At 51.7% G+C, this 27,178-nt stretch overlaps 2 protein-coding genes across 3 annotated transcripts in view; both read left to right on the top strand.

Annotated features, from left to right (window-relative positions):
- The window catches only part of fid (fire dancer), a 223,549-nt gene that overhangs the window by 132,955 nt on the left and 63,416 nt on the right, over positions 1–27,178 (top strand). The window lies entirely within an intron of this gene.
- LOC138363294 (mucin-2-like) lies at positions 22,244–23,845 on the top strand. Its single transcript, XM_069322309.1, has one exon. The coding sequence runs from the start codon at positions 22,244–22,246 to the stop codon at positions 23,843–23,845; it is 1,602 nt and encodes a 533-aa protein (XP_069178410.1).

Genomic DNA, 27,178 nt, shown 5'->3' with positions numbered 1-27,178 from the left:
CAATTTGCCTAATAAGTAAAGTTTTCCTGAATTTATATATTTTTCTATTTTTTTCTTATGAAATGATAACTCTGTCCATTTCATTATGCATAAGTTAATTTGTTTAAATTTGAGTTAAAACTAACGAAGATATTTGACCGAACCTAACCAATCCAACCTAACCTATCTTAACCTAACCAAAAATAACACAACTAGGTCAATAAATTATGATCTTAATATAATATAATAATAATAATAATTCAAATAAACTAATTGGAAACAATTTATTGAAAATAAAGAAAATCACTCGACCTATTATGAAAATCGGGCCCTGCATAGTATGCCGAGCAGTGCGTTCTCGCTACTAGGCACGACATTATATATATATACACACACACACACAAGAAGGGCATAGACAGGAGGCGCTGAACTACAGGCCAGTGTCCCTAACCTGCATACCATGCAAGCTGATGGAGAAGATTGTGCGAAAAAAGTTAGTGGAACACCTGGAGCGAAGGAACTTTGTGACACAATGTCAACATGGGGTCAGGGATGGCAAGTTCTGCCTCACAGGATTAATTGAATTCTACGACCAGGCAACAAAAATCGGGTAAGAAAGAGAGTGGTGGACGGACTGCATATTTTTGGATTGCCAGACAGCCTTTGACACAGTACCAGACAAGAGGCTAATGCAAAAGCTGGAGATGCAGGCAGGAGTGAAAGGGAAGGTTCTCCATTGGATAAGGGAGTACTTAAGCAACAGAAGACAGCGAGTCACTGTGAGGGGTGAGGTCTCAGATTGGCGAGACGTCACCAGTGGAGTCCCGCAGGGTTCAGTCCTTGGACCTATACAGTTTCTGATATATGTAAATGATCTCCCAGAGGGTACAGAATCGTTTGTTTGTTTGCTGATGATGCAAAAATTATGAATAGGATTAAAGCAGAGGAAGATAGTATGAGGCTTCAAGATGACCTAGACAGACTGAATGAATGGTCCAACAAATGGCTATTAAAGTTCAACCAAATTAAAAGTAAGGTAATGAAACTAGGCGGTGGAAACAGGAGGCCAGACGCAGACTACAGAATGGGAGATGAAGTACTTCATGAAACGGACAGAGAGAAAGATCTTGGAGTTGATTTCACACCAACCTATCTCCTGAAGCCCACATAAAAAGAATTACATCTGCAGCATCCGCGAGGCTGGTTAACATTAGAACAGCGTTCAGGAACCTGTGTAAGGAATCATTCAGAATCTTGTATATCACATGTGTAAGACCAATCCTGGAGTATGCGGCCCCAGCATGGAGCCCGTACCTTGTCACGCACAAGACGAAGCTGGAAAAAGTTGAGGTATGCCACTAGACTAGTCCCAGAACTATGAGGCACGAGTTACGAGGAAAGACTGCGGGAATCGCACCTCACAACATTGGAAGACAAAAGAGTAAGGGGAGACATCACTACCTACAAAATTCTCAGAGAAATTGACAGGGTTGAAAAGGAAAATTGTTAAGCAAGGGTGGGTACGCGAACAAGGGGACGCAGGTGGAAACAGAGAACCCAAAATAGCCACAGGGACGTTAGAAAAAACTTTTTCAGTGCCAGAGTAGTTAACAGAGGGAATTTCTTAGGCAGTGATGTGGTGGAGGCTGACTCCATACACAGTTTCAAATGTAGATAATAGAGCCCAGTAGGCTCAGGAATCTGTATACCAGTTGATTAACAGTTGAAAGGTGGGACCAAAGAGCCAGAGCTCAACCCCCACAAGCAGAACTAGGTGAGTACACACCTCCAGCAGTAGTATACTGATCTCTCAGTATATCTGATCAGATACTGATCTCTCAGATCTGAGTGGACCTCTAACCTGCCTCCAGCTCCCACCCCACCGTCTCCATTACTGACATGTCCACCATAAATAAAGACCAGTAAGTAAAGAACCTTGAACAAAGAGCTTCAGAGTTTGGTAAGTAATGCAGACAGTGATTATTATTATTATCTCAAAGAGAATAGTAGTAAAATTTGAAACTAAACAGATTCAGTACTTCCAAGGGAGTATCAGATACGAAAATCGAAAGCCAAAAAAGAAAGTGGGAATATTACTATTGATCAAAAGACACGTACATTTTGAGGAACTATATATAAGCATTTTCACGCCGTGGGTCGTGTTAATCATTTGCACTTTCACCCCGCAACGAAGGAGCCATGTCCCTAGACATGGCAGGGCTTGGGAGTACCAATATTACTCTGGTCAGCTACCTTTCTTGGCTGGTAGTGTTCATTCATATCTCCGTGGTGTCGTCCGTCACCTCTGTCTTCAAAGAGTAACTAAACTGTGGGTACGTTTTTCCGTAGATTTATCTTCTCGGGATGAATCGCCTAGCTGTACATAAAAAAAAAACTAGCTGTATTGTTATGATCATGATTCTTCGAACGCTTGCTCAAGACCTCCGTTACCTGTGGCAGGTGGCTACAGGTGACGGATGTCCCGATCCTGAGCACTCCAGGTGCAAACTCTGTGAGCAGGAACTGCGGCATGATCTCCCGCACTAAATCACCAAATGCCCAGTTATCAGACCATTCAGACTCGTTGGCATGAGGTACCTGGAGCTTTGCAATTACTTTATTCACTCTCGTGTTCTTGAAGATATCCTCATAGTGCACCCAAAGTTTACCAGTGCAGACTACTGAACATATGGCCCTGTATGACTAACCATCCTGCGAGATGGGGACTTTTAATATCACTGCTGCCTTATTCACTCTTGTGTTGATAATATCCTCATAATGCACCCAGAGTCTGCCAGTGCAGACTACTCATCACATGCCTCTGTATGACTAACCATCCTGTGTGATGGGGATTTTTAGCATCACGTAGCTACCTTTTTGACACACTGTACTTCCCTTCATATAGTCTAGGGCAGCTGCACAAATGTACATGTACCTAAATGTTAATAACAAAAACTAAATTGTTAGTCACCTTTTGTTGCTACTCACTGATATCCACACTCATCAACAATACACCCACCCCACCCAAATTATACATCCACCCACCCAGCAACATTCGATACATAGATTATAACATTCATAACATTGTTTCAAACTCCACTTCAGTGTTTCTATTACGTATTTTCCCTGATGCTGATGAACACATGTGTGTCTGGGAGGCTGAGGAAGCTTCGTGCTGCTTGTTATTGCTGTTGAGTGTTGTGGTGGGGGGTGGGGGGTGTCCGGAGGGTGGGGGGGGGGGTGTCTGGAGGGTGGGGGGGGTGTCTGGAGGGTGGAGGGGGGGGGGGTGTCACTTCTCGCACACAATATGCGCTTGCTCCTCCAGCGCTGAAATGTTGTTAGCACTGTCATCCACTCATGAAGTGATGATGTTAGCACTGTCATCCACTCCTGAAGTGATGTTGTTAGCACTGCCATTCACTGCTAGAACTTTATTGTTAACCTCGTCATCCACCGCAAGAGTAGCATCCACCTTGGGTAGGTGGATGGTCCGGCCGCAGGTTATTGGTTCAAATATATTCTCATTTTATGACAGTGAAAAAGATGCAAATTAGAGAGTTTTCCAGATAGAAAACTAGGGAGGCCATTGTAACGAGGCAGTCAGAGGCCGTAAACAGCCAGCACGCCAATACACTCTTATATCTTCACAATACATGGACCAATTTTGAACGAATTTTCCCTGGTGTGTGGCGTTGTAGGAATGTGTAGTGTGTTCCTCCTGGCATGGTTTAGGGGTGTACCTCCCCTGCTGGGGTTCTGGGTATACTTCCCCTGCTGGGGTTCTGGGTGTACCTCCCCTGCTGGGGTTCTGGGTGTACCTCCCCTGCTGGGGTTCTGGGTGTACCTCCCCTGCTGGGGTTCTGGCTGTACCTCCCCTGCCGGGGGTCTGGGTGTACCTCCCCTGCCGGGGGTCTGGGTGTACCTCCCATGCCGGGGTTCTGGGTATACCTCCCCTGCTGGGGTTCTGGCTGTACCTCCCCTGCTGGGGTTCTGGGTGTACCTCCCTTGCCGGGGTTCTGGGTATACCTCCCCTGCTGGGGTTCTGGCTGTACCTCCCCTGCTGGGGTTCTGGGTGTACCTCCCCTGCCGGGGTTCTGGGTATACCTCCCCTGCTGGGGTTCTGGGTGTACCTCCCCTGCCGGGGTTCTGGGTATACCTCCCCTGCCGGGGTTCTGGCTGTACCTCCCCTGCCGGGGTTCTGGGTGTACCTCCCCTGCTGGGGTTCTGGGTGTACCTCCCCTGCTGGGGTTCTGGGTATACCTCCCCTGCCGGGGTTCTGGGTATACCTCCCCTGCTGGGGTTCTGGGTATACCTCCCCTGCTGGGGTTCTGGGTATACCTCCCCTGCCGGGGTTCTGGGTATACCTCCCCTGCTGGGGTTCTGGGTGTACCTCCCCTGCCGGGGTTCTGGCTGTACCTCCCCTGCTGGGGTTTAACAATTTGTGTGTGTCTTGTCTCATTAACAACAATCATTTACTACAGTCAGGGGTTGTGTTGGAAGCTTCGCTATAGCTAAATGTCCTAATGAAGAAACTACAAGTATCGGGAGAGCCAGTTAACCCTTGTCGTGCGCGCCCTTGAGGGCTGGCACAGTGACGAGGGACACCCCCTCTCCCTTGTCTGTGTCCTGGACGGTCACGCTGTCATGCTGGACCACCGCACAGGTTAAGCTGAAACATTGCTCGTCTGCAAGATCACAGTGGTAGTTTAGTTACTACACCCCCCTTCCCCCTCCCCCCACCCCGCCACCATACCCTCCCCCACTACTCCCCCCCCCCCACAAAAGTCCTCCCCACCCTCCCCACAACCACTACCTTCACTTAATCTATGTGATCGACCTAACAAGGGGATATATTCCTTCATCTCAATGTTCGCTAAAGATTCAATAATTATGAGGAGGATCAGTACAATGGAAGACTGCAGGAAACTACAGGATGACCTGGAGAAGAAAGTATGATCTTCAGAGAGGCTTTTAGAGTTCAAGTGAAGCAAATGTAAAGAACTCAAGCGGCGTATAGGGAACCGGAGGCCGGACACAATGTACCACTTGCGGGAAATCCGTTTAAAATTGGATAGAGAAAAAGATTTGGGGTTAAGATTTAACCGAACCTGTCACCAGAAGTCCGCTTCAGACGAATATAACCAACTTCTTACGAAAGGCTGGCTAATATAAGAACCGCCTTTGAGAATCAGAACAAAGTGTCGTTTAAGAGCTTGCATACAATTTATGTCAGACCAATTGTGGAATATGCGACACCATCGCGGAGGCCTTGTCTCGTTAAACACCAAACGAAGTTGGAGAAAGTTTAAAGATATGCCACCAGACCAGTCCCGGAGCTGAGAGATAAGAGTTACGAAGAATGACAAAGTTAAACCACACGTAACTGTATGACAAAAATTAGAGTAGATATGATCACCACATACAGAGTTCTCATGGGAATACACAGGGCAGACAAGGATAAATTAATTACCATGGAGCCGGTATTAGGGAGCCGGTCGGCCGAGCGGACAGCACACACTGGACTTGTGATCCTGTGGTCCCGGGTTCGATCCCGGGCGCCGGCGAGAAACAGTGGGCAGAGTTTCTTTCACCCTATGCCCCCTGTTACCTAGCAGTAAAATAGGTACCTAGGTGTTAGTCAACTGTCACGGGCTGCTTCCTGGGGGTGGAGGCCTGGTCGAGGATCGGGCCGCGGGGACACTAAAAAAAACCTGAAATCATCTCAAGATAACCTCAAGATGGATCGTACACAAACACGGAGGCACAGATATAAACTAAGCGGCCAAATGAGCCACAGATACATTAGGGCCAAGTTGTGAGGTCAGGTCAGGCGGGACATATTGTCATCGACAATCTGGCAGCAGTTTGAGTTAACGAGGTAATATTTCTCACATTATTTCACAAAAAATTTGAATTTTTACCTAATACATAATTGATTCAATAATCATTAATTAATTCAGTAAAAGTCAATATGTAATTGGTAATTATGAAATTATATTGGTAAAATATGATTTCAATATAGATGCTTTTTCATTCAAGTGGAGGAGGACGTGGGTAGTTGAGGGGCTGGGGTGTAGCCCTGAGATACGGGAGGAGGTCCCTCTGGCCTCAGGTGCCCCCCGTAACACCCACTTGGGCAACCATATGGCTGAGGAGCCCAGAAAGACACCCTCAGCACCTGGATATGGCTGAGGAGGCCCAGCAACACCTGGATATGGCTGAGGAGGCCCAGCAAGACACCCTCAGCACCTGGATATGGCTGAGGAGGCCCAGCAAGACACCAGCAACACCTGGATATGGCTGAGGAGGCCCAGCAAGACACCAGCAACACCTGGATATGGCTGAGGAGGCCCAGCAAGACACCAGCAACACCTGGATATGGCTGAGGAGGCCCAGCAAGACACCAGAAACACCTGGATATGGCTGAGGAGGCCCAGCAAGACACCAGAAAAACCTGGATATGGCTGAGGAGGCCCAGCAAGACACCCTCAGCACCTGGATATGGCTGAGGAGGCCCAGCAAGACACCAGCAACACCTGGATATGGCTGAGGAGGCCCAGCAAGACACCCGCAACACCTGGATATGGCTGAGGAGGCCCAACAAGACACCCTCAGCACCTGGATATGGCTGAGGAGGCCCAGCAAGACACCCTCAGCACCTGGATATGGCTGAGGAGGCCCAGCAAGACACCAGCAACACCTGGATATGGCTGAGGAGGCCCAGCAAGACACCAGCAACACCTGGATATGGCTGAGGAGGCCCAGCAAGACACCCGCAACACCTGGATATGGCTGAGGAGGCCCAACAAGACACCCTCAGCACCTGGATATGGCTGAGGAGGCCCAGCAAGACACCCTCAGCACCTGGATATGGCTGAGGAGATCTACTGTCATGGGGGGGGAGGGGGATGAGGTAAATGGAGGATTGTAGGAGTGAAGAAGTAAAACAAAGTATAGAGGGAGGAGCTAGAGAGGGAAGGAAGGTGAGTGGGAGGAGTAGGGGGTAATAGGGAAGAAGGAGAGAGGGGGAGGGAGAGTAGGGAAGCGAGAGTGGATGGGAAAAGAAAGTGTCAAAAAATGAGAGAATAAGAGAATTAGAAGAGAGGGAGGAGGAGAGGAGTTAGGTGAAAGGGAGATTGGAGATAAAGCTAGAAGTGAAGGGTAGAATTAGTAAGAGAAAGAGAGCTGCCGCCATCCATGTCACATACTGCAAAGTCTTGGTCTTCACCAGGTGTTGATCAGAGATCACTCTTCACTCTATCTTCCTCTGTATGAGTTAGAATACATCCAAGATCTTAGTATATCAGCTTCAAAGACAATCAAAACAGAAGCAGACGGTTTTTTGTATGTTTTCTTGATTGAATAATATACATCGACATTAATTTCACCATTTACTTAACAATACCAACACTAACAAGCAGAGCTACTGACAGATAATTGAGAAGATTAATCAACTGACTGTTCCTAAAATTTTACAAGACTTATAATACAGGGATACAAAATAATTCACTTCACACATAACTCACTAAGATCTGATTATAAGATGGTTGAAGAAGGAGCGGAGGGTTCAGGAGTCATTCAGGGCCCTGGCCACTCAGGAGAGCCTCTGGCCACTCAGGACAATCCCTGGCCCCTCAGGAGAGCCCCAGGCCACTCAGGAGAGCCCCAGGCCACTCAGGAGAGCCCCTGGCTACTCAGGAGAGCCCCTGGCCACTCAGGAGAGCCCCAGGCCACTCAGGAGAGCCCCAGGCCACTCAGGAGAGCCCCTGGCCACTCAGGAGAGCCCCTGGCCACTCAGGAGAGCCCCAGGCCACTCAGGAGAGCCCCAGGCCACTCAGGAGAGCTCCAGGCCACTCAGGAGAGCCCCAGGCCACTCAGGAGAGCCCCTGGCCACTCAGGAGAGCCACAGGCCACTCAGGAGAGCCCCAGGCCACTCAGGAGAGTCCCTGGCCACTCAGGAGGGCCCTGGCCACCATCTGGCCTCCAGTGCGGTAGAGCCCTCAACGTTGAGTGAGGATCCTCCATCTTCAATATGAAACTGCTCGCCTTTTATCCGGGGGCCAGGAGCTAAACCCTGCCTGCCAGAGATAGTCCAAGACTATCTCACTGTCACAGCAGACAGGCGGCTCGTTTGGTGTGGGGGGGGGGAGAATTATGAACAACCGTCTGCAGTTATCAGCTTAGCACAGATTCCAGAGGTGACGAGGTCAGAGGTCACATACACTGACCTCTGGTGAACATTAGCGCCGTAAGAGTGAGTTTCCTTACTGATGACACAGGCTAGTCATACAATTTCCTGTGTGACTTCACTCTACTTCTTTACGAGAATTTATTCAATAAAACCCCTTTGTGTTAAATTCAGAGGGTGTTGTGGTGGTGGGGAGGGTGTTGTGGTAGTGAGGAGGGTGTTGTGGTGGTGGGGAGGGTGTTGTGGTGGTGGGGGAGGGTGTTGTGGTGGTGGGGAGGGTGTTGGGGTAGTGGGGGAGGGTGTTGTGGTGGTGGGGAGGGTGTTGGGGTGGTGGGGAGGGTGTTGTGGTGGTGGGGAGGGTGTTGTGGTAGTAGGGAGGGTGTTGTGGTAGTGAGGAGGGTGTTGTGGTAGTAGGGAGGGTGTTGTGGTAGTGAGGAGGGTGTTGTGGTAGTGGGGGAGGGTGTTGTGGTGGTGGGGAAGGTGTTGTGGTGGTGGGGAAGGTGTTGTGGTAGTGGGGAGGGTGTTGTGGTAGTGGGGAGGGTGTTGTGGCAGTGGGGAGGGTGTTGTGGTGGTGGGGAGGGTGTTGTGGTAGTAGGGAGGGTGTTGTGGTAGTGAGGAGGGTGTTGTGGTAGTAGGGAGGGTGTTGTGGTAGTGAGGAGGGTGTTGTGGTAGTGGGGGAGGGTGTTGTGGTGGTGGGGAAGGTGTTGTGGTAGTGGGGAGGGTGTTGTGGTAGTGGGGAGGGTGTTGTGGCAGTGGGGAGGGTGTTGTGGTGGTGGGGAGGGTGTTGTGGTAGTAGGGAGGGTGTTGTGGTAGTGAGGAGGGTGTTGTGGTAGTAGGGAGGGTGTTGTGGTAGTAGGGAGGGTGTTGTGGTAGTGAGGAGGGTGTTGTGGTGGTGGGGGAGGGTGTTGTGGTGGTGGGGAAGGTGTTGTGGTAGTGGGGAGGGTGTTGTGGTAGTGGGGAGGGTGTTGTGGCAGTGGGGAGGGTGTTGTGGTGGTGGGGAGGGTGTTGTGGTAGTGGGGAGGGTGTTGTGGTAGTGGGGAGGGTGTTGTGGCAGTGGGGAGGGTGTTGTGGCGGTGGGGAGGGTGTTGTGGTGGTGGGGAGGGTGTTGTGGTGGTGGGGAAGGTGTTGTGGTAGTGGGGAGGGTGTTGTGGTGGTGGGGAGGGTGTTGTGGTGGTGGGGAGGGTGTTGTGGTGGTGGGGAAGGTGTTGTGGTAGTGGGGAGGGTGTTGTGGTAGTGGGGAGGGTGTTGTGGCAGTGGGGAGGGTGTTGTGGTGGTGGGGAGGGTGTTGTGGTGGTGGGGAGGGTGTTGTGGTGGTGGGGAGGGTGTTGTGGTGGTGGGGAGGGTGTTGTGGTAGTGGGGAGGGTGTTGTGGCATTGGGGAGGGTGTTGTGGTGGTGGGGAGGGTGTTGTGGTAGTGGTGAGGGTGTTGTGGCAGTGGTGAGGGTGTTGTGGTAGTGGGGAGGGTGTTGTGGCATTGGGGAGGATGTTGTGGTGGTGGGGAGGGTGTTGTGGTGGTGGGGAGGGTGTTGTGGTAGTGGGGAAGGTGTTGTGGTGGTGGGGAGGGTGTTGTGGCAGTGGGGAGGGTGTTGTGGTGGTGGGGAGGGTGTTGTGGTAGTGGGGAGGGTGTTGTGGTGGTGGGGAGGATGTTGTGGTGGTGGGGAGGGTGTTGTGGTAGTGGGGAGGGTGTTGTGGCATTGGGGAGGATGTTGTGGTAGTGGGGAGGGTGTTGTGGTGGTGGGGAGGGTGTTGTGGTGGTGGGGAGGGTGGTGGGGAGGGTGTTGTGGTGGTGGGGAGGGTGTTGTGGTAGTGGGGAGGGTGTTGTGGTAGTGGGGAGGGTGTTGTGGTGGTGGGGAGGGTGTTGTAGTGGTGGGGAGGGTGTTGTGGTGGTGGGGAGGGTGTTGTGGTGGTGGGGAGGGTGTTGTGGTGGTGGGAAGGGTGTTGTGGTGGTGGGAAGGGTGTTGTGGTGGTGGGGAAGGTGTTGTGGTAGTGGGGAGGGTGTTGTGGTAGTGGGGAGGGTGTTGTGGCGGTGGGGAGGGTGTTGTGGTGGTGGGGAGGGTGTTGTGGTAGTGGGGTGGGTGTTGTGGCATTGGGGAGGGTGTTGTGGTGGTGGGGAGGGTGTTGTGGTGGTGGGGAGGGTGTTGTGGCATTGGGGAGGATGTTGTGGTGGTGGGGAGGGTGTTGTGGTGGTGGGGAGGGTGTTGTGGGGGTGGGGAGGGTGTTGTGGTGGTGGGGAGGGTGTTGTGGTAGTGGGGACGGTGTTGTGGTGGTGGGGAGGGTGTTGTGGTGGTGGGGAGGGTGTTGTGGTGGTGGGGGAGGGTGTTGTGGTGGTGGGGAAGGTGTTGTGGTAGTGGGGAGGGTGTTGTGGTAGTGGGGAGGGTGTTGTGGCGGTGGGGAGGGTGTTGTGGTGGTGGGGAGGGTGTTGTGGGAGTGGGGAGGGTGTTGTGGTAGTGGGGGAGGGTGTTGTGGTGGTGGGGGAGGGTGTTGTGGTGGTGGGGAAGGTGTTGTGGTAGTGGGGAGGGTGTTGTGGCAGTGGGGAGGGTGTTGTGGTGGTGGGGAGGGTGTTGTGGTAGTGGTGAGGGTGTTGTGGTAGTGGGGAGGGTGTTGTGGCATTGTGGAGGATGATGTGGTGGTGGGGAGGGTGTTGTGGTGGTGGGGAGGGTGTTGTAGTGGTGGGGAGGGTGTTGTGGTGGTGGGGAGGGTGTTGTGGTGGTGGGGATGGTGTTGTGGTGGTGGGGAGGGTGTTGTGGCATTGTGGAGGATGTTGTGGTGGTGGGGAGGGTGTTGTGGTGGTGGGGAGGGTGTTGTGGTGGTGGGGAGGGTGTTGTGGCGGTGGGGAGGGTGTTGTGGTAGTGGGGAGGGTGTTGTGGCATTGTGGAGGATGTTGTGGTGGTGGGGAGGGTGTTGTGGTGGTGGGGAGGGTGTTGTGGTGGTGGGGAGGGTGTTGTGGTGGTGGGGAGGGTGTTGTGGTAGTGGGGAGGGTGTTGTGGTGGTGGGGAGGGTGTTGTGGTGGTAGGGAGGGTGTTGTGGTAGTGGGGAGGATGTTGTGGTGGTGGGGAGGGTGTTGTGGTGGTGGGGAGGGTGTTGTGGTGGTGGGGAGGGTGTTGTGGTGGTGGGGAGGGTGTTGTGGTGGTGGGGAGGGTGTTGTGGTGGTGGGGAGGGTGTTGTGGTGGTGGGGAGGGTGTTGTGGTGGTGGGGAGGGTGTTGTGGTGGTGGGGAGGGTGTTGTGGTGGGGAGGGTGTTGTGGTAGTGGGGAGGGTGTTGTGGTGGTGGGGAGGGTGTTGTGGTGGTGGGGAGGGTGTTGTGGTGGTGGGGAGGGTGTTGTGGCGGTGGGGAGGGTGTTGTGGTAGTGCGGAGGGTGTTGTGGCGGTGGGGAGGGTGTTGTGGCGGTGGGGAGGGTGTTGTGGTGGTGGGGAGGGTGTTGTGGTAGTGCGGAGGGTGTTGTGGCGGTGGGGAGGGTGTTGTGGCGGTGGGGAGGGTGTTGTGGCGGTGGGGAGGGTGTTGTGGTGGTGGGGAGGGTGTTGTGGCGGTGGGGAGGGTGTTGTGGCGGTGGGGAGGGTGTTGTGGCGGTGGGGAGGGTGTTGTGGCGGTGGGGAGGGTGTTGTGGCGGTGGGGAGGGTGTTGTGGTAGTGCGGAGGGTGTTGTGGCGGTGGGGAGGGTGTTGTGGCGGTGGGGAGGGTGTTGTGGCGGTGGGGAGGGTGTTGTGGTGGTGGGGAGGGTGTTGTGGTGGTGGGGAGGGTGTTGTGGTGGTGGGGAGGGTGTTGTGGTAGTGGGGGAGGGTGTTGTGGTAGTGGGGGAGGGTGTTGTGGTAGTGGGGGAGGGTGTTGTGGTAGTGGGGGAGGGTGTTGTGGTAGTGGGGAGGGTGTTGTGGTGGTGGGGAGGGTGTTGTGGTAGTGGGGGAGGGTGTTGTGGTAGTGGGGAGGGTGTTGTGGTGGTGGGGGAGGGTGTTGTGGTAGTGGGGAGGGTGTTGTGGTAGTGGGGAGGGTGTTGTGGTGGTGGGGAAGGTGTTGTGGTAGTGGGGAGGGTGTTGTGGTGGTGGGGGAGGGTGTTGGGGTAAACTGACATCCTTGCATATTTATGTAATCATCCAACAAGTGTTTCTTCTTCCTAACAACTTCGCTAAACTCAGCGACGGTGCTGCTACTTCCCTCACTGCCTCGAGCTCCTTGAAGCTCCCTTTTAAGTAACGCTTGAAACCCATTTATTGCTTGCTGTGCAGCCTCCACGTTTCTCATCTCTCACCACACTCAACCTCACACTTAAGTGCCGAGTCTCTCATCCTCACTAATTCTCAGTTAACATTCTCCAAAACGTCTCAGTTCCCTCACTTAAGGTGCCAGCTGCTAAGTCTTGTTCCCTCACCTTGCCGAGCCTCGCCGCCGCCACCAGCCTCATACTTTATTACACCTGCGTCCTCGGTGTTAGTGTGACCCCGGATGGTGGTGTGGCAGCAGGTGTGACCCCAGGTGGTGGTGTGGCAGCAGGTGTGACCCCTGGTGGTGGTGTGGCAGCAGGTGTGACCCCGGATGGTGGTGTGGCAGCAGGTGTGACCCCAGGTGGTGGTGTGGCAGCAGGTGTGACCCCTGGTGGTGGTGTGGCAGCAGGTGTGTGACCCCTGGTGGTTGTGTGGCAGCAGGTGTGACCCCAGGTGGTGGTGTGGCAGCAGGTGTGACCCCTGGTGGTGGTGTGGCAGCAGGTGTGACCCCAGGTGGTGGTGTGGCAGCAGGTGTGACCCCTGGTGGTGGTGTGGCAGCAGGTGTGGCCCCAGGTGGTGGTGTGGCAGCAGGTGTGACCCCTGGTGGTGGTGTGGCAGCAGGTGTGACCCCTGGTGGTGGTGTGGCAGCAGGTGTGGCCCCAGGTGGTGGTGTGGCAGCAGGTGTGACCCCTGGTGGTGGTGTGGCAGCAGGTGTGACCCCAGGTGGTGGTGTGGCAGCAGGTGTGACCCCTGGTGGTGGTGTGGCAGCAGGTGTGACCCCAGGTGGTGGTGTGGCAGCAGGTGTGACCCCAGGTGGTGGTGTGGCAGCAGGTGTGGCCCCAGGTGGTGATGGGGCAGCAGGTGTGACCCCAGGTGGTGGTGTGGCAGCAGGTGTGACCCCGGGTGGTGGTGTGGCAGCAGGTGTGACCCCAGGTGGTGGTGTGGCAGCAGGTGTGACCCCAGGGGGTGGTGTGGCAGCAGGTGTGACCCCGGGTGGTGGTGTGGCAGCAGGTGTGACCCCAGGTGGTGGTGTGGCAACAGGTGTGATCCCAGGTGGTGGTGTGGCAGCAGGTGTGACCCCAGGTGGTGGTGTGGCAACAGGTGTGACCCCAGGTGGTGGTGTGGCAACAGGTGTGATCCCAGGTGGTGGTGTGGCAGCAGGTGTGTGACCCCAGGTGGTGGTGTGGCAACAGGTGTGACCCCAGGTAATGGTGTGGCAACAGATGTGACCCCGGGTGGTGGTGTGGCAGCAGGTGTGACCCCAGGTGGTGGTGTGGCAGCAGGTGTGACCCCGGGTGGTGGTGTGGCAGCAGGTGTGACCCCGGGTGGTGGTGTGGCAGCAGGTGTGACCCCAGGGGGGGGTGTGGCAGCAGGTGTGACCCCTGGTGGTGGTGTGGCAGCAGGTGAGACCCCAGGGGGTGGTGTGGCAGTAGGTGTGACCCCAGGTGGTGGTGTGGCAGCAGGTGTGACCCCTGGTGGTGGTGTGGCAGCAGGTGTGACCCCAGGTGGTGGTGTGGCAGCAGGTGTGACCCCAGGTGGTGGTGTGGCAGCAGGTGTGACCCCTGGTGGTGGTGTGGCAGCAGGTGTGACCCCTCTAGGGGATCTGGCCAGGTCACAGCCATCGGGCCAGCCGTAACTCACTGGTAAATGGCTTTCCAATGTTCAGCGTTACGGTCTACACTCTATTCAATTTATTCACGACTTTAATGAGTTTTTTCTGTCTCTCGGTTACGGTAGAGAAGTGTGTGTGTGTGTGTGTGTGTGTGTGTGTGTGTGTGTGTGTGTGTGTGTGTGTGTTCCTGTATCCTGTGCTTATGTATCCTTATGTAACTGTGTTATGTACCATTATGTACCTGTATGTTGGGCTCCAGCTCCAGTTTAACTTGTATATAAGGCTTCTGGGTCACTGTAGCGGCCTAGGGAAGGGAGTGTTGTTGTCTTGGAGATTATAATACTATATATATAGAGGTACCACCACTGCTGTAATTAAAGGGACCCACATCCTCGAAGAAGAAAATAAAGAGTGTTCAGAGAAGACCTTGTGGATTCTCACTGAACACTTTAATCATTTCCTCTCCTACCACCCCTATTATTTTTTACTAATTTTGTTTTATTTGATTTTATTGCAATGTTACAGTTTACAGAGAAGACACACTTATATAACAATATAACAATCAGTGTTCGAAGACCTCGTCCAGTTCTTCGGGGGTCGGGTGCGGACCCAGGATACAGCACGCATTTCCCCTCTGAACTGCGACACTGAAGCGCTGGAACATGAAATTGGCCGCTTTTGGGTCTCTAGTTTTCCCAATGAGGTCCTATCCCACCTCCTTCAGGAACTTAAGTGCACATTTACCCCAGGTGCCCAGAGTCTCAGAGCCTATCGGCACGAACCTGTAACAACGTTCTAGGTCCCTGTACTTGTTGATTTTCTGGGTCTCCCTGAAGGTGGCCGCCTCGCCTCCCTCAGCTGTGCTGTGAGGTAGATAGGTATCAGCCAATGTAGATGCACACGTGTAGCCCCATACGACCTGTTTACCTTCCCTCCACGGCTGCAGGGTGACTCCATCTGGGCGTTTTTGGCTGTTGTCAGGCCTGCACAACTGAGGTTCCCTTTGTGCTGGGCACCCAGCTGTAGCCAAACTTCTCTTAATGATGTCACTGACTGCTTCATGTCTGGCAATCTTTCCCTGTGTCTTACGACAGATGAGACCATGCCGGCCGTATTGGTCTGCCCGTGCAGGACCTCAAATACACCGGTGTTCGCTGGAGATAGAAGCGGCAAGGCGCAGGGCAACACCAATACTTAGGGTCCGATGGTCCAGGCGGGTGCCCAAGGCGGAATTAGAGACAATATATATATATATATATATATATATATATATATATATATATATATATATATATATATATATATATATATATATATATATATATATATATATATAATATTATATATATAATATTGTGTGTGTGTAAATCACGAAGAAATTAACACGTAAGTGGCAATGTGACAGTGTCAGACCACGAAGGAAAGATTAAGACAGGAATCTCCTTAAGTACTTTCGTATCTAATAATACTTCTTCCGAAGGATGGACTTACTGTTCAGTGTGTGTTGATGTATTGGCAGGGAAGATATGAGGTGAGGTACAATGTCTTTAATGAGATAATGGGATACTAATAAGTTATTAGCGAGATAAATGTGTGATTGATCTTACTCGAATCACCCTTTAAGTGATCCATCAAAAATGGATCTCAATTATACAAACCACTGCTAATGTTCACTTTACACGACTTTGTAATCGGAATAAAGTAGATTTAATAATATTCCTATTGAAAATGCTTTTACAATGCGTTATTGAGAAAGCCATCTCCCAATCAATTTGGCGAGAACTTTCTGACAAATGAACAAACAAAGCATTTGGCAATTGGTTATGTCTTAGAGTATTTATGTTGCGACATTCTAAATTTAAAAATCTTTGGTCGTTTGTCCAACATAGAATCTATTAGTCTTTACAAACTATTTTGTAAATGGCACAATTATCACTACGAGAACTCTTTCTAACTAACAGTTTTCTAACAGTATTTTCGTAATTAAACATTTCATGTACTGTATACAAAAAGTTTCAAGGCCTTGACAATATTTTCGAACCCAGAAAAATATAGTAAACATAACACATTTTTTGGCCGAATTTTCTCACTGCATATATTATTATAATATGTACGACGAGCTTTGCAACGGCAGACTTCCAAAAAACTCAGTGGGTAACAAAGCTTGAGACCAATAGAATCAATATTCTTAAACTCTTCATCCAGGAATTCTGAACTATCAACCAGAAGAGCTCTTAGATACACGGAGAAAAATTGATTGTTTCACATCGTATCTATGCCCTGAGAAATAATGAACATAAGATGAATTATTCGTAGGCTTTCTGTAAACATTAAATTTTAGTGAAAAATCTTCCCCATGAATAAGTATTCTAAAAATAGCAAACATTTATCATTTTCAGTCTCTTTAGTAAATTTTATGGAGGTGATTTCATCATTAAGTTTAGTTTAAAAACTCGTCTGAATTTACGTTTGTAGGCCATATACACAAAAATATCTTCAACATAAACCATGGAATGATTATATTGTTGTGTATATATAATATTGGTGTATACTGGCAGTATGTTTACATTTAGATATGTTTCACTGAATATGACTGCATATTCTGTATTAATTATTTTCTTGTTTATGGCTTCTATTCCTGACTAGTGCTCTTACATCTTGGATTAATTGGAAGAGGATTTTTCTAAATGTCATCTTTGTTCGAGGTAAATTAAAATAAATAGCTGTAGAATATTTTACACTTATTACAAATTTCACAACGTTTCGACCCCATATGGTTCATTCTCATGTGAATGGAACAGTACTGGGCGTATTGGATTTATACCATTAGGGAGGTCAGGTATATACAAATAGGTGAAGAGAAAGGCATAAAAGGGTGTAGAATAAGGCGGAAAAAAATGGGGCAAGCACATTCATAGATTAAACAAAAAAACACTGGAGGGGTTTTTGTTTCCACAACAATGCAGGTTTATCTATTCTCATTGCTGTGTTCTGTTTAGCTTTCCTAATTATATTTGTATAGATTATTGGACTCTATATAGACTCTTAGGGTCAAGTTAGGGAGATCACACTGACAGCTTGAGTCTTGTGGTGGCACCTCATCTCTCCGTCTCACCCCCCCCCCTTCCTCTCCACACGGGAGAGCGTTAATCCTCCTCCTTCCTCCCCGCACGGGAGAGCGTTAATCCTCCTCCTTCCTCCCCACACGGGAGAGCGTTAATCCTCCTCCTTCCTCCCCACACGGGAGAGCGTTAATCCTCCTCCTTCCTCCCCACACGGGAGAGCGTTAATCCTCCTCCTTCCTCCCCACACGGGAGAGCGTTAATCCTCCTCCTTCCTCCCCACACGGGAGAGCGTTAATCCTCCTCCTTCCTCCCCACACGGGAGAGCGTTAATCCTCCTCCTTCCTCCCCACACGGGACAGCGTTAATCCTCCTCCTTCCTCCCCGCACGGGAGAGCGTTAATCCTCCACCTTCCTCCCCACACGGGAGAGCGTTAATCCTCCTCCTTCCTCCCCGCACGGGAGAGCGTTAATCCTCCACCTTCCTCCCCACACGGGAGAGTGTTAATCCTCCTCCTTCCTCCCCGCACGGGAGAGCGTTAATCCTCCACCTTCCTCCCCACACGGGAGAGCGTTAATCCTCCTCCTTCCTCCCCGCATGGGAGAGTGTTAATCCTCCACCTTCCTCCCCACACGGGAGAACGTTAATCCTCCACCTTCCTCCCCACACGGGAGAGCGTTAATCCTCCTCCTTCCTCCCCACACGGGAGAGCGTTAATCCTCCACCTTCCTCCCCACACGGGAGAGCGTTAATCCTCCTCCTTCCTCCCCGCACGGGAGAGTGTTAATCCTCCACCTTCCTCCCCACACGGGAGAGTGTTAATCCTCCACCTTCCTCCCCACACGGGAGAACGTTAATCCTCCACCTTCCTCCCTGCACGGGAGAGCGTTAATCCTCCACCTTCCTCCCTGCACGGGAGAGCGTTAATCCTCCTCCTTCCCCACCGAGTCCCTGGTAATCCCCGCCTTCATCTGCAACACAATCTGTTCTTCCTCACCATGATCTACGAGTCGGCTTTCCTAGGCTTCTCTAATCATCCTTTTCCGTGCCTGGGAGTTATCTCGTTACCTTCTTGTTATACAGGGGGGGAGGGTGAAGGCAGGGGGGGAGGGTGAAGGCAGGGGGGGAGGGTGAAGGCAGGGGGGGAGGGTGAAGGCAGGGGGGGAGGGTGAAGGCAGGGGGGGAGGGTGAAGGCAGGGGGGGGAGAGTGATGGCAGGGGGGGGGAGAGTGAAGGCAGGGGGGGAGAGTGAAGGCAGGGGGGGAGGGTGAAGGCAGGGGGGGAGGGTGAAGGCAGGGGGGAGGGTGAAAGCAGGGGGGAGGGTGAAGGCAGGGGGGGGAGAGTGAAGGCAGGGGGGAGGGTGAAGGCAGGGGGGGAGGGTGAAGGCAGGGGGGGAGGGTGAAGGCAGGGGGGGGGAGCGTAACGAGGAGGAGGGTAATTAAGGGGGATGGGAAGTATGAGGATAGAGAGGAGGATAGGAAGAATAAGGAGGAAAAGGAGGATGGGGGATAAAAGCAGAGATAGATATCATGACGGTTGACGGTAGGAGTTGGGCATGGAGGGAACACAGAGGAAGGGGTTGAAGGACAGGAAAGACGCCAGAAGGCTGAGAGTGTAGAGGGAAGAAGAGAAGCAAGGGAGAAAGGGAAGAGGCAAGAGTGTGGGAGGCAGAGGTTGTGGGGGGGGGGTTGTGATAGTGGGAAGATGGGGGTGTGATTCTCAGATGTGTGGGAGGCCGGGGGAGGGGGGGGGGACTACGGCCGGGGCAGCAGGGAGGCGGCAGCTTAGTGATGGGAGGGAGTCCCCAGCCAAGTTGGTCTTCATTATACTTCACCTTTTAAGGGTCTCACATCATCACTTTCCTACACGACTGCTACGAAATATTTTACTTCATTTAGAGTATGATTTATTATCATTAAATGCTTTATTTATCTCTTTATATATATTTGTTTTTCTGATGCGTGTAAAAGGAAGCTTTACCGCCATTCCCGGTATAAGCCAGAGGAGGCAGTAAGGAGAGCTGTGATTGGTTGACAAGTGAATAATGGACCGAGGAGGAAAGTTCTCACATGATATATTCCAGTAGCCCATCCACCAGATTGGTTGGGGAGAGTTAATTCTTTGCCTAACTGCTTTTATGGCACCTAAACCCCGGAGTCACTGATGGTGCAAAGGTCCGCAGCCAGAACTGATACAGCGACACTATTGTCTGGAAGACACTAGGCACCCTTGTTAGCCCATTTGATTACAGAAAGAAATTCAGATTTCATGAGAAGAGCTAACACTGTGGAGCTGGCAAGATGGCCGTGAGAGGAGGGGTAATTAGTAGTCATCGGAAGCCGTCAATCATAGGGTGTTGATTGGTGTTCTCGCTGGCTACATTTCCACCGTTAAGTGTACTGGTCAAGTAAGGTCTCCTTGGAAAGGCGGGTGAAGAAATACTACCCCAAGCAAATTGTCATTATCACGAGAAAAGACACATTGTGGCAAACCTTTGTAAAGTTGACTCCCTCTGCCACTCCTGCTGTGGGAGAGGAGGAACCCACAGCCTTGATAAGGCTCCAGGACGCAGCGAAACATCGGCATTTATTTCATACTGGATGGAGTACCGGGGGGGGGGGTGTCTGTTTCTCCCTCTCCCCTCTTCCCTTGTTTCACACACAGGTGGGTACAGAAACATGCTAACTTCTGTCAGCATGTCGAGAGCTTTTCCTTCCTTTATCTCATGGTAAGACTACCTACTAGTTTTCCTTGGAATACAACCCACCAATCGGTTAACGACCAACGACCATGTATTCAATTACTGCTGGGTGAACAGACACTAACAATTACGAATTGGCACCAATCCTCCCTGGGCCAGGTCTCAAACCTGTAAAAAAGTGCTCGCAGAGTACAGGGCGATTGTATTACCACTGCACCACTTCCCCCGTCTCTCTGGCTTTCTCCTACGCTCTCTTTCCCTCAAAATTTCTCCTCTCCTTCCCTTTCCCTCTTTCCCGCTCTTTCTGCCTCCCCCCCCCCCCCCCGTTTCCAGCGCTATATAGTTGCAAAGGCTTGGCGCTGTCTCCTGATAGTTCCCTTTCTTTCCCCCACCGCCCCTCCCTCTGTTTCAGTAAATGTAATATTATGAATTTTTAACACAAACAAATTTATGGAAAACAAATAAATATTTCAGATTACTTCACAATTACAGGGGTCGATATTTCTTAGTATGACATTGTGGCTGACCCCGACCAGCCTATGACAGTCCCATACCAAATATGTATCGTCTTTAAAAGTTGAATGAAGCTAGCCCTAAGCCTCTGGCATCTAACCATGGAAAGCAAATGATACAAACATTATATTTTTTTATAAATATAGATATGTGATTGATTTCTTTGTTTTCAGCCACAGTATTGTGACATTCTCTGCAGGAAAGAAACACTTTCCGGTTTTACAATATTCGGACCAAACGACCACCAGAGGTAGAGTTTCAGCATATCTCAGTGGCACGACATCTTCACCTTAACACTGATGACGCAGCCGTGTCATTATCCTCGGAACACACACGATTCGGTGATAGAGAATCTCACCACGACATAAGTATTGATATGTAATCTGAGCCCCAGTAGATATATATACGACCCTCATCCATGCTCAGAACTCAGAGATGCGGGAATGAACACGTGTAGACCCGTGGAAACTTACAGCTCACATGGTGGCACATGGTGACCTTTATATCCATCTTGATTGTATTATTACCCACTGTTTTAAATCAGTTTCTTTCATGCCGCGCGTATTGCTTATGTTTTAGTATAAAGATTAGTGATGCTCGCAAATAAGTAATTTATTTCGTGAGACAGATGAACGCGTGTTTATTATTAATTTGTCTTTACTTATATTTATAAGGTTTTATATCATTATTTTAATATTTTTTAAATTTACTAAAAATAATCTGTTATTACCCCTTTCTTAATCAGTCGAAACTGGAGATGATTAAAGGTGTGATCATTCTAGCAGCTGCCATTTTGTTATTAATTTATATCAGGAGAGTAGCTGAGATCCTTGTGCTTATTTTAACACGAGTTATAGCAGGGGTGAGTAACTTGACCTGTGTAGTGCTGTAATATGTATACAATGTATATAAATAATCCCCGGGCGCTAGTAATGTGCAGCTGCTCCTTCTATATCCCACAGTGTTAGTCACCTTAGAGTAATTAAATATTTCACTCCGCAGAAACCACATATTTCAGCACTACATTGTTACCTCACCTCGAGGTGGTTCCGAGGATTAGTGTTCACTATAATCAACATATAATGACTCAAGTCTCCAAAGCACCCGTGTCCTTGTCACAAACTTTAACCTCCCCCAGGCCTTCTATGTTGACAGCCGAGTACAAACTCTTGACATCTCCCTACTTAAAAGTAGAATGTTGTCCTGATCCACATCGTGCACTGTGGAGGTGCACCCACGTTCGAAAACACTCCCTGCTTATATAACCTCACTCGGTCTTGTAATGCCGGGCAGCTGGGACTCGTCCTCCAGCGCCATGGTATTCTTGCTTGAACCTCAGATCTCGTCATTGCATGACCTTTCTAAGCTATCACATAGGGGGACGTGTTCACGTATTTCATATACAAGTCTGTCTAGCTCGAGTTATGTAACCTTTAGAGACGTGATACATGTGAGTGGGATCACAAACTTCGGAAGAGACTGGTATTGGTGGAGGAACAAGGAGACAGTCCATAGCGACACCCACGTTCACACCCACACGACTCCCACACGACACCCACACCCACACGACACCCACACCCACACGACACCCACGTTCACACCCACACGACACTCACGTTTACACCCACACGACACTCACGTTTACACCCACACGACACTCACGTTCACACCCACACGACACCCACGTCCACACCCACACGACACCCACCGCCACACCCACCTCCTCACCCACCTCCACACCCACACGACACCCACCTCCACACCCACACGACACCCACCTCCACACCCACACGACACGCACCTCCACACCCACACGACACCCACCTCCACACCCACACGACACCCACCTCCACACCCACACGACACCCACCTCCACACCCACACGACACCCACCTCCACACCCACACGACACCCACCTCCACACCCACACGACACCCACCTCCACACCCACACGACACCCACTTCCACACCCACACGACACCCACGTCCACACCCACATGACACCCACGTCCACACCCACACGACACCCACGTCCACACCCACACGACACCCACGTCCACACCCACACGACACCCACGTCCACACCCACACGACACCCACGTCCACAACCACACGACACCCACGTCCACAACCACACGACACCCACGTCCACAACCACACGACACCCACGTCCACAACCACACGACACCCACGTCCACAACCACACGACACCCACGTCCACAACCACACGACACCCACGTCCACAACCACACGACACCCACGTCCACAACCACACGACACCCACGTCCACAACCACACGACACCCACGTCCACAACCACACGACACCCACGTCCACAACCACACGACACCCACGTCCACAACCACACGACACCCACGTCCACAACCACACGACACCCACGTCCACAACCACACGACACCCACGTCCACAACCACACGACACCCACGTCCACAACCACACGACACCCACGTCCACAACCACACGACACCCACGTCCACAACCACACGACACCCACGTCCACAACCACACGACACCCACGTCCACAACCACACGACACCCACGTCCACAACCACACGACACCCACGTCCACAACCACACGACACCCACGTCCACAACCACACGACACCCACGTCCACAACCACACGACACCCACGTCCACAACCACACGACACCCACGTCCACAACCACACGACACCCACGTCCACAACCACACGACACCCACGTCCACAACCACACGACACCCACGTCCACAACCACACGACACCCACGACCACAACCACACGACACCCACGTCCACAACCACACGACACCCACGTCCACAACCACACGACACCCACCTCCACACCCACACGACACCCACCTCCACACCCACACGACACCCACCTCCACACCCACACGACACCCACCTCCACAACCACACGACACCCACGTCCACAACCACACGACACCCACGTCCACACCCACACGACACCCACGTCCACAAACACACGACACCCACGTCCACACCCACACGACACCCACACGACACCCACGTCCACACCCACACGACACCCACGTCCACACCCACACGACACCCACGTCCACACCCACACGACACCCACGTCCACACCCACACGACACCCACGTCCACACCCACACGACACCCACGTCCACACCCACACGACACCCACGTCCACACCCACACGACACCCACCTCCACACCCACACGACACCCACCTCCACACCCACACGACACCCACCTCCACACCCACACGACACCCACGTTCACACCCACACGACACCCACCTCCACACCCACACGACACCCACATCCACACCCATGCCAACACCAACACCCACACCCAAGCCTGGATATACTATACTGCTCCCCGGCTTTGAGACAGGCACATTGATAACCATGAAATATGCTCCAAGGCTATTGTTGGTGGTGAGGGAAGTGGGTGAGGGGGAGAAGGTGAGGGGGCGACAGGGTGATGTAAGGGAGGCCAGGGACGATGGTGTGTGGAACGTGAAAAGCTTTCTTGTTGGAAAAATGAGGGATATTGGTGGGGAAAATGAGATGGATCCAACTAATGAGAACAAGAGAGGGTCGGTGGTGTGAAATGTTTGGAAAATAAGGGAAATGAGATACAACGTATATGAGTGGACAGAGAAAGTAGGAAAGGGGACGGGGTTGTGGGAGGGGGGGCGAGGGGAAGAGTCACAAGTACGGAACACTGGTGAGGGAAGCGAGGTGTTCTGCCCTCGGCTTAGCACAGGGGCTCCAGACCTTCCTGTGAAGGTGCTGTGCAGCGTTCTTGAGGCCTCGGTACCGACCTTACCTCTAGGGTAAAATTCGGGGTTACTTCAAACAATAGGTCATTTTCTTCAGTTGGTTCAGGGAGATGGTTCCCCTTCATTGTTTACCGTCCTTCTGGTCCCCTGGCCTCATCTTCACCTTACACTTACTAGTATTGAATTCCAGTAGCCGTTTCTCAGACCATCTCTGCAGTTTGTCATGGTCAACAGATTTGGTGGTTCACTGATGGTAATTGTTTAAAAAAACAGTAGTAGTTCTCGTCCTTATAGTATTAGTTGCATTATTGTTAGTGTCAGTAGTAGCAATAGCAGCAGGAGCGCAAATAGCAGCACGAGCAATGCTAGCTGTAGTATTACTAATACGCTAGTTCCAATCCATCCTCCAAAAATGATATTACAGCAACTATTTTCTCAAACGTACAAAAATGGACTGTTGCAAGCAACAATGTTCACGTTTTGTACTATTCATTTTGTAGAGGACACAGAAAACCTAAGAATTCCCCGGCCTATTAAAGCACATGCGTACTATTTTAGGTCTAGGATTGCTTATTTTCACCTGGGACAGGATAGGTTAGGTTCTATTGTTCCCTTTCCACTTTTAGTAGGCTATTTGGGCTAATTCACTAATAACGAAAACTTTTTGGTCCCATTTTTGTACACTTGGCAAACAGTTACTATAAGTACTACCATTATCGGAGGATGGGCTGTTCTAGTATGCTTATTTATTGATTTACAAGAAGGTACATTGGGGTTGAGAGTATCATAACGTTGGTGATCGTGCATTCTTGCAAAGCCACTAACACGCATAGCGTTTCGGGCAGGTCCTTAACCTAGCAGATCATGTAAGATGAATAGGTACATTGTAGCAACATTTGGTTTAAATATATAACTACAATTAAAATTTATGGATGTGAAGACTTTACTGGTGAAGACACATGTCTTAAGTACTGATATTGGGGGAGTGGGTTGTACAAGATAGTGTGAGTTTGAAGCATAAGGTAGGAAACTATGAGGACGAATTTAGATACTTTTTTATTTTACTTTTGAATAAGGCATGAGTTGGACAATTTGATTAATTCATTAAGGAATGAGTTGCTGTAACTAAGCGAATAACTTCTGACCAAGAAGAATTAAGAAATAGCCAAAGACCTGAATGTTGTAGTATTAAAAGCTATGGCAACTCTGTAATAACCGGTCTTTATGGTCAGCACAGTAACCGGACCAGGCAGTGTGATGTAGTCAGAGCGGTAATTTGCCTTTTCCATAGGCACATCTGGCAGGTTAGCGAGGCTGAGCCACTACCAGACTATTCAGCTGAAGGTTGTGCTCTAGCTGCCGTGAGGTGTAGACGTGTCGCCTGGCCTCTCTGGTAGTTGGAGTGTTTGCCACTTTCGCCAGCAGGGGGTGTGGGTGTCTCTACCCTCCCTGCTGTTCCCTCCTGATTGGTGTGGACGTGGCGTGTTTGCGATGGATGGCCATCTTCCCCCTGTAGTGAGGGTGAACTCAGTGGGATTGGAGTTTACTGGTCGTGCGGGGTACCCTGTAGCGGAGCTGGTCATGTGTGACATGCTCCGTATACCGGTAATAGACATCTATGGTGTTGAGCTGGTAACTGCTCACCGTGTAGTTATCAAGTTTGTGGGTGAAGCGATATACCGTGACTTTCTCTGGCGGTACGAGGGACGTACCTTGCAGCTGCAAGATGGCACCGGATCTGTGTCCATTACAGATCGTAGTGGTGCCATGACGTATGAGTGTCCATGGGGGCCCCCATGGAGTTTCCCGAGACCCTCCTCCGGCGAATATTCCAGCGGTTTGGAGCTGTCGTTAGTGTGCGGATGCACACGCTGTCTTCTGGCAAGTTTACGGGTATGAGGACCAACATTCGTTCCCTAGGGATGCGCCTGAGGTCGGACATTCCATCATCTGCCTGGCTTTTGGGTACTATGTACGGGTGTACTATGCCTGGCAACCGCGGACATGTTTTCGTTGTGGCCTGTTGGGGCATCAGGCTGCCGGGTGCACTGAGCCTGCTGCGACTGTTCCCGTGAACCTGTTCAAGGAAGAGGATTTCCCGCCGCTCCTTGTGGAGAAGGACTCTGGGGGTGAGGAGGTGGACGTCTCGATCGCTGCTGAGATTCCCCCTGCGTCTCCTTGTACGCTTCCGGATGTTGAGGGATCCTCCTCTGGATGTTGCGGCGCCGACGGTTCTGCTTGCTCAGGTCGATGTTCCGGCTGGTCCCGTGGGTCTTCCAGGCAATCTCTGTGCATCGTCGGCGCCCTCCGCTTCCTCGTCTCCTGCTACTGCGCATGGCCCTGCGCCATCGGATTGTGTCCCGAATGTGATGGTGGGGTGGGGGACGCGCCTCATGCTGTGTGCGGCCCGGTTCCCCCTGTGGTTGAGGCTGCTGCCGTCTTGCATCGTGCGTCGGTCCGCCCGGCTTGTGGGGCCAGTGTTTCTGGGTCCGCCTCCGGCTCTGATGATGTACGGCCGGAGCCCAAGCGTTCCCGTCGTTCTTCTGCTACGTGGGCTGATGTGGGCGAGTTCGTCGGCTCTGGTTCTTCCGACGACGGCGAGGTGGCTCTGGTTCTTCCGACGACGGTGAGGTGGCTCTGGTTCTTCCGACGACGGCGAGGTGGCTCTGGTTCTTCCGACGACGGCGAGGTGGCTCTGGTTCTTCCGACGACGGCGAGGTGGCTCTGGTTCTTCCGACGACGGCGAGGTGGCTCTGGTTCTTCCGACGACGGCGAGGTGGTTCTGGTTCTTCCGACGACGGCGAGGTGGCTCTGGTTCTTCCGACGATGGCGAGGTGGCTCTGGTTGCGTTGCAATCTACGGTGGAGGTGCATTTGCCTGCGGATGCCGGTGCCGGTGTTTCGGCCTCACCTTCTGGTGGAGTGTTTGAGGGTACTGCTTTGGGCGCGTTGCCTGTATCAGATGGTTCCGGTTCTTCGTGGAGGGTGGTTCCCCCTGCTGAGGTTCGTAGTGACCTAGTGGTGGTCTTGAAAATGGCTGCTCGCTCTTGGGGGTCCGTGTCCCCTTCCTCGCTCCCTGTTTCGTCGGCGGCGGTCTTGTCGCCTCTTCCATCTCACGCCGTCTCTTCTGTAACTCCTGCAGTACCGGTGGAGGTGTTACA

This window comes from Procambarus clarkii, chromosome 10 (genome assembly GCF_040958095.1).
Source record: "Procambarus clarkii isolate CNS0578487 chromosome 10, FALCON_Pclarkii_2.0, whole genome shotgun sequence".
Taxonomy (NCBI): domain Eukaryota; kingdom Metazoa; phylum Arthropoda; class Malacostraca; order Decapoda; family Cambaridae; genus Procambarus; species Procambarus clarkii.
This window is presented reverse-complemented; position numbering and strand designations above follow the sequence as displayed.

What these genes read in the sequence shown, in the direction of transcription:
- LOC138363294 (XM_069322309.1), top strand. Translation starts at nt 22,244, where the DNA reads ATGACACCCACGTCCACACCCACACGACACCCACGTCCACACCCACAC.